This window comes from Pteropus vampyrus, unplaced genomic scaffold, assembly GCF_000151845.1.
Source record: "Pteropus vampyrus isolate Shadow unplaced genomic scaffold, Pvam_2.0 Scaffold36, whole genome shotgun sequence".
NCBI classification, from domain to species: Eukaryota; Metazoa; Chordata; class Mammalia; order Chiroptera; family Pteropodidae; genus Pteropus; species Pteropus vampyrus.
This window is the reverse complement of record NW_011888817.1, coordinates 329,041-340,530: the sequence shown is the minus strand read 5'-3', so window position 1 is coordinate 340,530 and position 11,490 is coordinate 329,041. Positions and strand designations below refer to the sequence as shown.

Below are 11,490 nucleotides of genomic sequence, written 5' to 3'. Positions count from 1 at the left end.
AGAGACGATAATGGCACCTAACTTAACAAACTAAAATACGAGACATTTGTCCAGGGGCAGGGCACGCAGTCAGGGCTCATTGTGTGAGTGTGTGAACATAGAGAGTCACTCTGACTGACGTTCCCCAGGGTCCCCACTCACCTCCATTCTTGTGTTTGTATCTGGGTCCTTAGGGTACAAGATGAAGAAGCGCGTTGGGGCCATCGAAGAGTTCACGTTTCTGCCTCTGACGGAAGGCAGGCAGCTGCACATCACCATCGCCATCACAGGGTGGCTGGCGTCCGGCAAATACCGTGAGGGCCAGGGGTGGAGGCGGGTGGGCATTGGATGAGCCGCACCTGCTGCTCTGGGCCAGACCCTGGGCTAGGCTCTTGCCCCCGTATGTCTTTAGAGGATGGGTAGGGGAGCGCCATTTAACAGAGAAGGAAACTGAGGCTCAGAGAGATGAAGAGACTTTATTCCACATCCATGTACTCATTCATCCATACGTCACCTAAGCATTCAACTCTCTAACCATCCAGCTATCTACCCATCTATCTACACATCCATCCATTCATCATCCACTCACCCAGCTATCCATTCATCATCCACTCACCCAGCTATCTATTCACTCATCCACTTACCCATCTACCCATCTATCTACACATCTATCTGTCCATCCATCATCCATCCATTCTTCCAACTATTCGTTTATCTACCTTTTACACATCTATCTGCACATCCATCCATTCATCCAATTATCTATTCATCCATCCACCCACCCATCCTCCTGTCTATCTATACATCTATCCATCCATCCATCATCTATCCATCCAGCTATTCATTCACTCACCCATCCACCCATCCATCCATCCGTTCAGCAATATTTATAGAGTACTGTATACACCATTTGCCAGACACTGATCCAGGCCCTGGGAATTTAGTAGTGAGAAGCACAGTCATGGCCTCTGCTCCCATAGAACATATGGTCTGAGGCAGAAGACAGACCGTTACACAAGTAATTACATAAGGGAAATTTATGGATGGCACAGTAGGAGAAGCACAGTATTTCTGGAGAACGAGGGAACATTTCCCAGAGGAAGCAGCATTTAGGCTAAGGACTGGCTAGGAATTGGCTGAGTAAAGAAGGAGCAAGAAATGTATATACCCAGTAAAGGGACAGCACGTACAAAGGTCCAGGGATGCAAAAGGACCAAAAAGAGCACAGAACGGCTGGAGCGAGGAGCTGGAGGACAGGAGTGTGAGCAGGGCCAGGTCACGCAGGAGCATGTGAGGCCAGGAGTTTGAATGTATCCTCAGAGCAGGTGGAATATCGCAAAGGATTTAGGCACGTAGGCGAGAGGTCAGTACACCCTGGCCGTGTGACCTCAAGCAAGTTCCTTAACCTATCTGTGCCCCCGCGACTTCATTTGTAAAGCGGGACTAATTATTCATGCCTTTCAAGGTACTTACAAAAATTAAATTAAACAAGGTAACGTGTGTCAGGCACCTGGTTTCTCACTGGCATTCCACAAACACTAGTTTCCTTTGCCCCCGCTCTAACTCGAACGTGCATGTTTTAGGGGATTCCGCCAAGGTGGTATTGAGGACTGACACCATGGCCAGCTCAATGCCTGGCTCACGTTTGCAAGTACCCAGTGTGAGGCTCAGCAAACAGTCCCTCGTTCAGAGGGAGAACAGGGTGGGCCAGGGAATCTGGAGCATTGCAACCAGACGCACGTGCCCAAAGCCTCCTAGTTCTCAAATCTCTGGGATCCGAGGGTGCAAGTCAAGCTCTTCTAAATGACACAGAAGAAGGCAAGTGGGAAAACGTTCAGGCTCCGTTCAGAGGCATTGCCTGGTACCAGAGTCCTGTTAGTATGTGACCACTAGGCCCTGTCCCCACACACAGCGAGTCTCTAACCGTTGACTGAGCACCTGGTACTCAGGCATTTTACCCATGCAATAGCAGCTTGATGCACATTGCCCTCTGAGGTGGGGGCTCTGTCTGTTCCACTAATAGCTGCCACTCATTGGCAGGGGGTGGGCCTCTTGTCCCCCCGGCCGAGGGTAAGTGGTCCCTTGTGGCTGCCTCTCTGGGAAAGTAGGGGTGCGGCATCCTCTGTCACAGACAGGAGAGACGCCACCTACCTGTGTCCTCCCCAGGCACCTTCAGCGCCCCATGGGCTGCTCTGGCCCGCAGCCGTGAGCAGTATTGCCTGGCCTGGGAAGCCAAGTACCTGATGGAGCTCGGCAACGCCCTGGAGACCATCCTCAGTGGTCTTGCCAATATGGTGGCCCAGGAGGCCCTAAAGTACACCGTGTTGTCTGGTAAGCCTCCCCATCCCCACGGCCAGCAGCATGCGCACCGTTCCCAACCCACACTGGTACCATCCCTCTGCATACCTGAGGCCCCGGGTGGACCAGGCACTGTGCTGGGCCCCGGGAACATAGAGAGGTTAAGGCTACATTCCTGTCTGTGAGAAGTATACGGTTTTTGTGGGGAGGAGGCAGGTGAACAGCCAACAACATTATTATGTAAGATATCAGTTAGATATTGCTGCATAAGAAGCCACCCCAAAACTCAGTGACTTAAAATAATAATCATTTGTCGTAATAACTCAGGAGCCATGAGGCTTCGTTTGGCTGATCTTTGCTGGGTCTGCTTATGCATCTGTTGGTCAATCGAGTGTCCACGGATCTAGCCTAGCCTCGTCTGGGGCAGCTCGGCTCTGCTCCCTTTGTCTCTCATCCCCCTCCTGGGATCCACAGGCTAGCCCACACCAGTGGTAGAGTACATGAGAGGCTAGCCCCGATGTGGAAGTCTGTTTCAAGTCTCACTTCTAGGAACAACTCATTGGCCAGAAGAAGTCACGTGGCCGAGTCTAGAGTGAATGTGCAGGGCAGGGGGACCAGGGGAACCACAGAGCTTCGAGGCAGAGCATGAGGGTACGGTGCGAAGGGACAAATTAGGGCCATTTTTGGAATCTCACGCATAACAGATGCTTGAGCAGAAGGGATCTAATCCATGTGTCAGAAATGCAGGAGCTTCAGTTAGCAATTTGCCAACACTTGGAAAACGTACAGATCCCAAGTTAGAGAGTGCGCGCACTCACTCGGGCTTCCGTTAGCCAGCCAGTCACTCCCTACAGTGACCGTCACTGCCTTCGTCACTGATATCCCACCTCCCCAGGTATCATAGCTGCCCTGACCTGGCCGGCCTCACTCCTCTCTGTCGCCAATGTCATCGACAACCCCTGGGGTGTGTGTCTCCATCGATCAGCAGAGGTTGGCAAGCACCTGGCCCACATCCTGCTCTCCCGCCAGCAGGTACCTGGGAATGGCTGTGGGTGGGGGCCAGAGGGGAATCGAGGGGGTGGACTTGTGCATAGACATCAGCCCTAGAGACAAGCCCATGTGGAGTAGCGTTAGGGGAGTAAGTGGCCTTCACTGCTCCTCCAGTTCAAGTCATGAAAATATCCTAGTACGGACCAGTAAGAATTATAGACTGTACATCACTTGCAGGTAATTAGGTGAGGACTGAATGGGAGAGGCATCTGCAGGTATGGACAAGGCCAGGTATTCCTTCCTAGAAACATAGAGCTACCAGCAGCTGGTCGGTGGCCCAAATGCCATGTAATGTGGTCTCGGTTACATCCACATGCAGGCAGTCGAGGCCTGGAAAGTGGAATGATGGGCGTTCCTAGAAGTCTCACCTATTGCCTCCCTTCACGTCCCCTGGCCAGGACTCAGCCCCGTGGCCATGCTACAGGCGAGTTAGAGAAACTCAATCTTTGGCTGGGTAGCCGTGCACCAGGAAAACTCAGGAGTTCTGTTACCGAGGACGGGGAGGATGGGTGTTGGCAGACGAGGAGCAGCCTTTGCCTCGAGTTCCCGCAGCTTCGCAGCACTATTTAACGGAGGGTTTTCTGTGGTCGTAAAGGGAGGTGGGGGCAGGGCAGGGTAGATCCATGTACTGGCATGAAAACGGGGAAAAGCAATAGACTGGAGAGAGCAGACCAGACCTTTGGGGCTCATCTGCTTCTTCCCTCTTCCACGCAGAACTCGTACCCACATACCCCAGATAACTTTCTTTTTCTTATGAGCTGCCTTTTCTACAAGTTCTTTAATCAGAAAGTTTCTCTTTACATCCAACTCACTACCTGCTCTCATAATTTAAGGCCAATGTTCCATGTCGCACTTCCCTATCTAGGAAGAGAACAGCTGTCCCTACCATGTTACTTTTTGCCTGTTTACCCATCGCACCTGGGGGTACCTCCCGCCTCCTCTTTCTGGCTCTAGAAGGGCCCCGCTTCACAGGGCAGATGAGTCCTGTGTCCTGGGGAAGAAGAGATGGCAGCTGGATAATGTTTCGAGGTGAAAGGGAATTAACCTGGCCAGAGGCTGCCTGTCGGCCTTGGAGGAAGCCAGCTGCCCTGGCAGGTGCGCTCCTGCGTAGGTGAGGGCTCCGACTCCCCTGATTAAGACATCAGAGCTGGGGGCCGGTAGCACATGCGTGATTCATTACGGCACTGAGGAGTGGGCAAGGGCCGTCCTCATCAGGGCTGACATTTTGCTGGAACTTGCCGTGTCCCCTCCCAGACATCTGTGTCCTTTCTTCCCCAGGGCCGGCGACCCGTCACTTTGATTGGCTTCAGCCTGGGAGCCAGAGTCATCTACTTCTGTCTGCAAGAGATGGCTCAGGAGAAAGGTAAGGCTGGCTTATTGTCACCAGTGAAAACCCTTCCCAAGTTTATCCCCCAGGCCAGAGGTTCTGGACCAGGGGTTGTAAGTCTTATGATTGTGTTCCCAACTCATAGAAATAATAGTTAAAAGCTTTAAATAGTTTGAAAATAGACAAAATCGTTAAGTCATTTGGAAAATTGTTTATCTTTTCTGTGTGTAAATTAGAGTGGATGTGAGGTCACATGATGTTGGCCTGGGGTTCTGATGTGCATTCTTGAATGGGAGGGAAGGGAGCGGGAGAAGTCTGAAATCAAGGTGTCAGCGGGGCCACGCTCCTTCCGAAGGCCCTGGGGGAGAACCCTCCCCTGCCTCTCCCAGTGTCTGTGGCTGCCGGCTGTCCCCCCGCGCTCCTCTGCTGGTGGCTGCAACTCTCCGCTCTCTGCCTCCATCTCCACGTCACCTCCTTCGTGTTGTCTTCTCATCTAAGGACGGTGGCACTGAACGTAGGGCCCATCCAAACCCAGGATGATCTCACCTCCGGACCCTTAACTAATTACATTCACATAATTTAATTACATCTGCAAAGACACCTTTTCCGAATGAAGTCTCTTTAATAGGCTCCAGGTAGACCTATCTTTATGGGGGGGCTGCCATTCAACCCACTACAGACACCTTTGGGAGTGTGGCATGCCTTCCAATGACAGACTTTCTGTGCTGAGGCAGCAGAAAGCTTGAGCGCCATTGCTCTGGGCCTCTGGTGGGTGGGGGCTCTGGGACAGAATGCCAGTTTGGGACAGATCTGCCATCAGAGGCTGCCCATAGGAGGAGGTTGGGGACTGAGGTGCAGAGCTTGGCACACTCGTGAGTGGTCACTGTTTCGTGGGACCCAGACTGACCTCTCTCCTAGCGAAGCATAGCAGCAGCAGGACCCTGAAGAAAAGAGAAGGGGCTGAGACGGGCTCTTGGGCCTGAGAGCAGAGGGTGGTTGGGAGAGGCACTGAAGTGATGCTCAGCATTGTCCCTCAGGATTCCTTGAATGCCCCTCTGAGCCTGTTTCCCCACTTAGAAAATAGAGTTAATAATTCCCACCCCATGTGGTCGCTTTAAGGAGCAAGGGAGGTGCCCGTGTATAGTAGTTTTGCAAATTGTAAAACCCATCATTGACCAAATACAGCTCAAGGATGTCAGTTTGCAGCCGCTGCCCTTCAGGGTTTTTGCCAACCTGAGACTCCCCCTGAAAATGGCCCCTGGCCACTCTCCTTGGTCTGCCAGAGTGTATGATCTGATTGCTGACCACTTGCTGGCAAGCGAGGACGGGTGGGAAAGTCTGCCGTGGGCTAGACTCGAGGGAACAGGTGAGTCCAGGGCTGACAGGTGTTATTTTCAGTGTTGGCATCACCAGCAGGTGCGGGGGAGACCCGGGAGCTCAGTGGCATGATTCGTTCCTGTTCTTTATCTTTTGCTAAAATGTCTCCCCAACGTCACCTTGGATGGAGGACCGGAGCTGTCTTCCTGGTTGCAAAGGCGAGGGGGATGTGCCATTTGGGGCACTTACCAGGGGAGGGCCAAGCCCCTGTAGCTTTCAACAGCCTCCTTTTCACCTGGTTTTGCCCGCATCAGGAAGCAATGAGGAGGCACCTCGCTCCTATTTCCAGCAGCTTTGGGTTAACCTGGGACCACCAGCTAGAAGGGCCGGAGGAGCCGGCTCTGAGCCATGTTCACCAGGCTGGGGCCAGAGGTCAGAGGTCAGAGGTCAGCCATGTTCACCAGGCTGGGGTCAGAGGTCAGGCAAAAACCACTGCGGAGCCAGGGGTGAATCTGGGGCTCTGGCAAAGGTGAGGTTCCATTTCTACTGCACCGAACCTACGCCTTCCCTTTCTGTACACATTCCTACCCCTCCCGGGCATCAGCAGAGACAGAGCAAGTCAAAAAGGCATCCCTTTCCTGCCTTTCCTGCTCCGTGTGGTACAGATAATCCAGCTGGGACCTTATGGCTCACGAGGAGGAACTCCCTGGGTACCCACAAGGTCTCCCTATCCTCAGCGCTTCAGCCCTCCCAGCAAATGACTTTGTTGAGCTGCAGCAACACCATCGACTCCTACTGCGTAAATAATGCCACATCTGTGTTTCTGCGACTTTGGGCAAATCATACCTGGCAGAATCTCTGGCAGAATCTCTCGGGAGAAATAAGGAGACTGTTTCTCAGACAAAACACAGCCTTTGCCTTAAAAATGTGCAGGTTCCAGAGAGGCAGGTCGGGTGTATCTGTCAGCATTTGCTGCAGTGATGCCATGTAACGAACCACCCCCAGACTCAGAGGGTAGCAACACCAAATGTTTTCAGTTCAGGATCTGCAGGTTGACTCTAGTTTGGTTTCTCTAGAATAGATTCTGCGTCTGGCTGTAAGCTGGGTGGCCTTGACTCAGGTCTGCTCCACGTGTGTTTGTCCTGGTGCAGGTGAAGGGGCAGCAGCCACCCACGGCAGGCTCTCCCGTGGCCCTCGCTAGAGTACCAGGGCCAAGCCAAAGCACCCGTGCACGTTTCAGACCTCTGCTCTGCTCGTGTCGTAATTACTAACATTCTGTATCAGTTATGTATTGCTACAAATGACCTCTCCAAACAGGGGCTTAAAACAGCAATAACTAATCATGTTTCACAATTGTGAGAGTTGGCTAGGCAGCTCCTCTCCTGGCTCACTGGTCAGAGCCGTAATGCTTGGAAGGTCCAAGCTGACCTCCTTCACTGGCTGTCGGTGCTGGCCGTCACCTGGTGCCCCTCGGTCCTTCCCCGGGGGACTTCTCACCCTCTGGTAGGCTTGCCTGACCTCCTTACCTGGCCTTCTCAGGACAGAGTTTTAAGAGGGCAAGAATGAAAGCCGCAAGGCCTCTTAAGGCTGAGGTTCCAGAACACATCACTTCTGCCCCATTCTGTTGGTCAAAACAAGTCACAGGCCCAATCAAGGAGACAAAGAAGGAAATAGATTCCTCTTCTGAGTGGAAGGGGTGGCAAAGAATTTTCAGCAAGTTTGCCTCTTCCACACATGCTGCTGGCCAAAGCAAGTGATGGCCAAGCCTTGGGTTAAGGGGTCGGGGCAGCGTGGTCCGCCCACAGCACAGAGGGAAGGGGGTGAATAGCTGCCAGGCAGTAATTCAGACGGTCATGCTGGGGGGAAAGCAGCACAGCATGGGCTTTGCAGTCAGCTGAGACCTGAGTCTGAGTCTCGCCTCTGCTCAGCTGGGTAGCCTGGGTTGGGCAAGGACACAGTCTCCCTGGACATCCATCTCTCCATTTGCAAAAGAGGTTAATATCACTTCCGGGCAGTGGCAAAGGCCAGAGAGCATGGCAGTCAGTTAGCCAACCCAGTGCCGGGTCCTGGTCAACACACCCTCTGAGGTGCTCCCTACAGGTCCAGGGCGTGGCTGCAGACTCCCCTTTGCTCTCTAAAGCTTCTCCCTCCAGGGGAGGCTCTTGAAATGTTGTCATCCTCTGTGCTGTCATCAATTTGCTCCTTTCATAGTCATCTTTCCCCCAACCCATGCAGCAGACCACCTGCCAGGCTCCTCGTTACCTAGGGTGATGTGATCTTATTAACAGGAGCGATCCTCAGTGTAGAGAGGAAAGGCATGTCTTTGGCTGCAATTAACATAAATTACATGTTAACTTCAGATTGTTAATACAAGTTAAGTCTTCAATTCCCCTACTGATCAAATTGAATTAATTACCATGTCGCACTTGGCTGTGAATTCACCCATCAGCTGCCTCCGGAAGGTGAAGCTGGAAACTGGTAGGAAGGAGGCAGGTGGCCTCTAAGTGACGGGGCTAGTTAGTGAGACACTGAGATATTCCTGTACCTCAGACTTGGGGGGATGGTTCCCAAAACAGCTGCCTTCTTGCCTCCTTCCTGGTCACTGCTCCCTCCCCTGGATCTTCGTGGCCCACCCAAAAGAATGGAGCTTCAGTATTAGGCAGTCCTGGATTTGCGTTCCAACTTTGTCACTGACTAGCTGTGGGAGCTTGGGCAAGTCACTTAATCTCTCTGAGCCTCAGCATCCTCATCTGAATTTGGAATGTTTACCTTGAAAGCTTGCTGGATGATTAAAAGGAATGTAAAAGTACCCCACCCTAATTTGAGTATGCACAGTAAAGGTTTCTTCCTGTAAACGCTAATCCGAGGTCCGACTATGCACAGGGAACTGTGAGGTGTGTGGTGTAGAGAGAGGAGCTGGTCATCGTTTCATGTTCACTTCCGGACCCCTCTGTTAGACCGCGAACCCCATGTAGGCAGGATCTACCTGCGTCCCACCTCCACCTCGGCACTCAGCACATTTTGGGTGCTCAGGAAAATGGAATTCGGGTGAAGGACTCAAGCCCATGCTGAGGTACTCGCGAGCCAGGGGCAAACTCACCAGGCCATGTACTAAGCACTTCCATGCAGGATCTCAGTCAATCTCACAGCAACCCCAGGGGGTATTCTCCAGGGTCCACAGATGAGAAAACTAAGGCCTCAGGGGTACGCCATGCAAATCCTAAATGACAGAGGCCGGACTTCATCCCAGGGCGTCTGGCTCCAGAGCCCTCACTCCTAATCACTGTACTCTACTTTGCAAAGGACCTAGACCTTGGACACTGGGTAGGGGTCATCCAGTCGAGCTAGAGAGAAGGGTGTTCCAAAGAGTCCGCCCAGCAAGGCCAATGCAGGCTTTTCTGGGGTGTCTGGGAATGTTAAGTATAGTGTCTCTATGCCTATGAAAGGGGACTGAAGTGGAACTGTGGGAAATGGTTAGGACAGGAGCCTGGCACAAGGTCTCTAATGCCTGGCTAAGGGGTCTGACGGGTTTGACGCTGTGGTCCCTGGCTCGTGGAGTGAATGAGTAGTCGGGCAGGCCCTGTGGACAGAGGACCTGGAGGGAGGTCAGGGCCAGACAGCCTGGAGTTCACCCATGTACACACTCACACACTCACACACTCCCACACACACGTGGCAGCAGCTCAGCCGACCCCAAGGACCTCTGACACCCCACTATTCTCTAGATCAGGTTCAGAGTTAGCATGACTCACAGGGCCCCACTCATGATCTGCCTTCCAGCATCTTCCCCCACCGCTTCCCACCTCACACCGGGCTCCAGCCAACCAAGCTCAGTTTCCAAACAAACCACACACATCTCCTTTTCTAGATAATTCTCACTCACTTTCCAGGTCTCACTTTGGAAGCTTTCTCTCTAACAATAATAACAACAATAATAACAACAACAACAATAATAATAATGATGATGATGATGATGATGGCAGCAGTGTTAATGGCAGCAGCACACATTTACAGAACACACTCTGCATTTCCATGTGCCAGGCACAGTTCCGAGCTCTTCACATGTATTACCTTGTAATCCTTTCAACGACCCTGCCCATTTCACAGAGGAGTAAACTGAAATAACAGAGCTTAGGTAACTTGCCCAAATCACAGGGCTAGCGGGTGGCAGAGGCCATGTGATAGTCTGGATAGAGATCATGTGATCTTGACCCCAACGCTAGACCATCTCTCCATGTCGCTCTTTCCTGCGCATCTTTCCCAGCGCTGGTCTTGCTGTCATTACTGCCTGTTTACTCCCCCGTCCTTCCTGTCCGCGAGTGGTCATCACGAGGGAGTACACAACAGAACTACCTGGGCACTTCCTTTCCCCAAACAAAAATGCCAGGGCCCTACATGGAAGATAAGAGTCAGGCTCCCTATCCTGGAAAGCGCTCCCCTGGGCAGTTCTGCGGTGAAGCCCTGCTTCTCTTTCTCGTCACCGTATCTTGTCACCGAGCCTATCACTGTGCCTGGCACATGCTAGGTGTTCAGTGGACAACTGACGAGAGAACTAAGCGAAGGAATGAGCCCCACTGAGAGTCGCGAGCGGTGATCTTCACGTCAGCCTCCCCCACTCACCCGAAACTCCCTGCAGGGAAGAACCGTGTCGTTCTCAGCTTTGCGTGTTCCCGGCACGTAGCACAGATGTTCGTAAATGTGTGAGGGAAGAAGGGGGTCCTTTTTACATCGGCACCATAGGTCGTCCACATTTTACTTAGAAAACCTCTACATTTTAAAAGAAGAAGGTAGGATGGGAAGCTTCCCAAGTAACAAGAATTTGGTCAGAATCTGACTAGAATTGGTCAAAAGTACAGCTGGCTTTCTCCCCTCCAGTCACCTTCCAAAGGAAGGACTCATGGCTGGAAGACTCTGAACTTGAGTCTCTGTTCTCCATCGGCCTGATCCTCTCCCCCATTTAATAACATCCCCATCTCATGCCGTGTCCAGACAGGAGGCAGGAGAGGACTCTGGGAACCCTTTGCCTTGACCTTGGTCAAGAACACTCTGAGAAGAGGTCTGTCCCTTATTTGCACATGGCCTGTTCCAAATGTGAGCAGCAGCTGTGCACACATCAGTGGAGATGTGGCCCTGTTCCCCCTCTGGGACAGAGGCTCCCGTCCCCCCTGCCGGCCTTGTCAGGGACTCCGTGTGGAAGGGCGTACCCTCTGGTGCTGGGCCTCAGAGCCAGTTATACCCCCCGTTTCCCTTTTTCTTTCCAGAGAGTAAGGGACCTCCTGATGGTTCGTAGATTTGGGAAGGTGAAAACAAAACACAGTGACACGCAGGAAGGAGTTGAGAGGCCCCGAGTGCTGAGAGCTATGGGCTCGTGCATGACCTCCGACAGCCCTCGAGGGTTCTGGGCCCGGGGAAGCTGGCTGGGACTCAGCAGAGCCTTTCATGCCAAACTTCTTTAACCCACGTCACGAAGCAAAACGAATGAAAGCATGGACATACACGTCCTCACAAAAACATGCTCA

The 11,490-nt window shown here is 52.5% G+C and overlaps 1 protein-coding gene across 1 annotated transcript in view; it reads left to right on the top strand.

Annotated features, from left to right (window-relative positions):
• The window catches only part of TMCO4 (transmembrane and coiled-coil domains 4), an 84,944-nt gene that overhangs the window by 34,093 nt on the left and 39,361 nt on the right, over positions 1–11,490 (top strand). The window contains exons 11-14 of the mRNA XM_023529392.1: positions 174–293; positions 2,146–2,310; positions 3,173–3,309; positions 4,606–4,690. Of these exons, the coding sequence (XP_023385160.1) occupies positions 174–293; positions 2,146–2,310; positions 3,173–3,309; positions 4,606–4,690 (507 nt within the window). The remainder of the gene's footprint in view (positions 1–173; positions 294–2,145; positions 2,311–3,172; positions 3,310–4,605; positions 4,691–11,490) is intronic.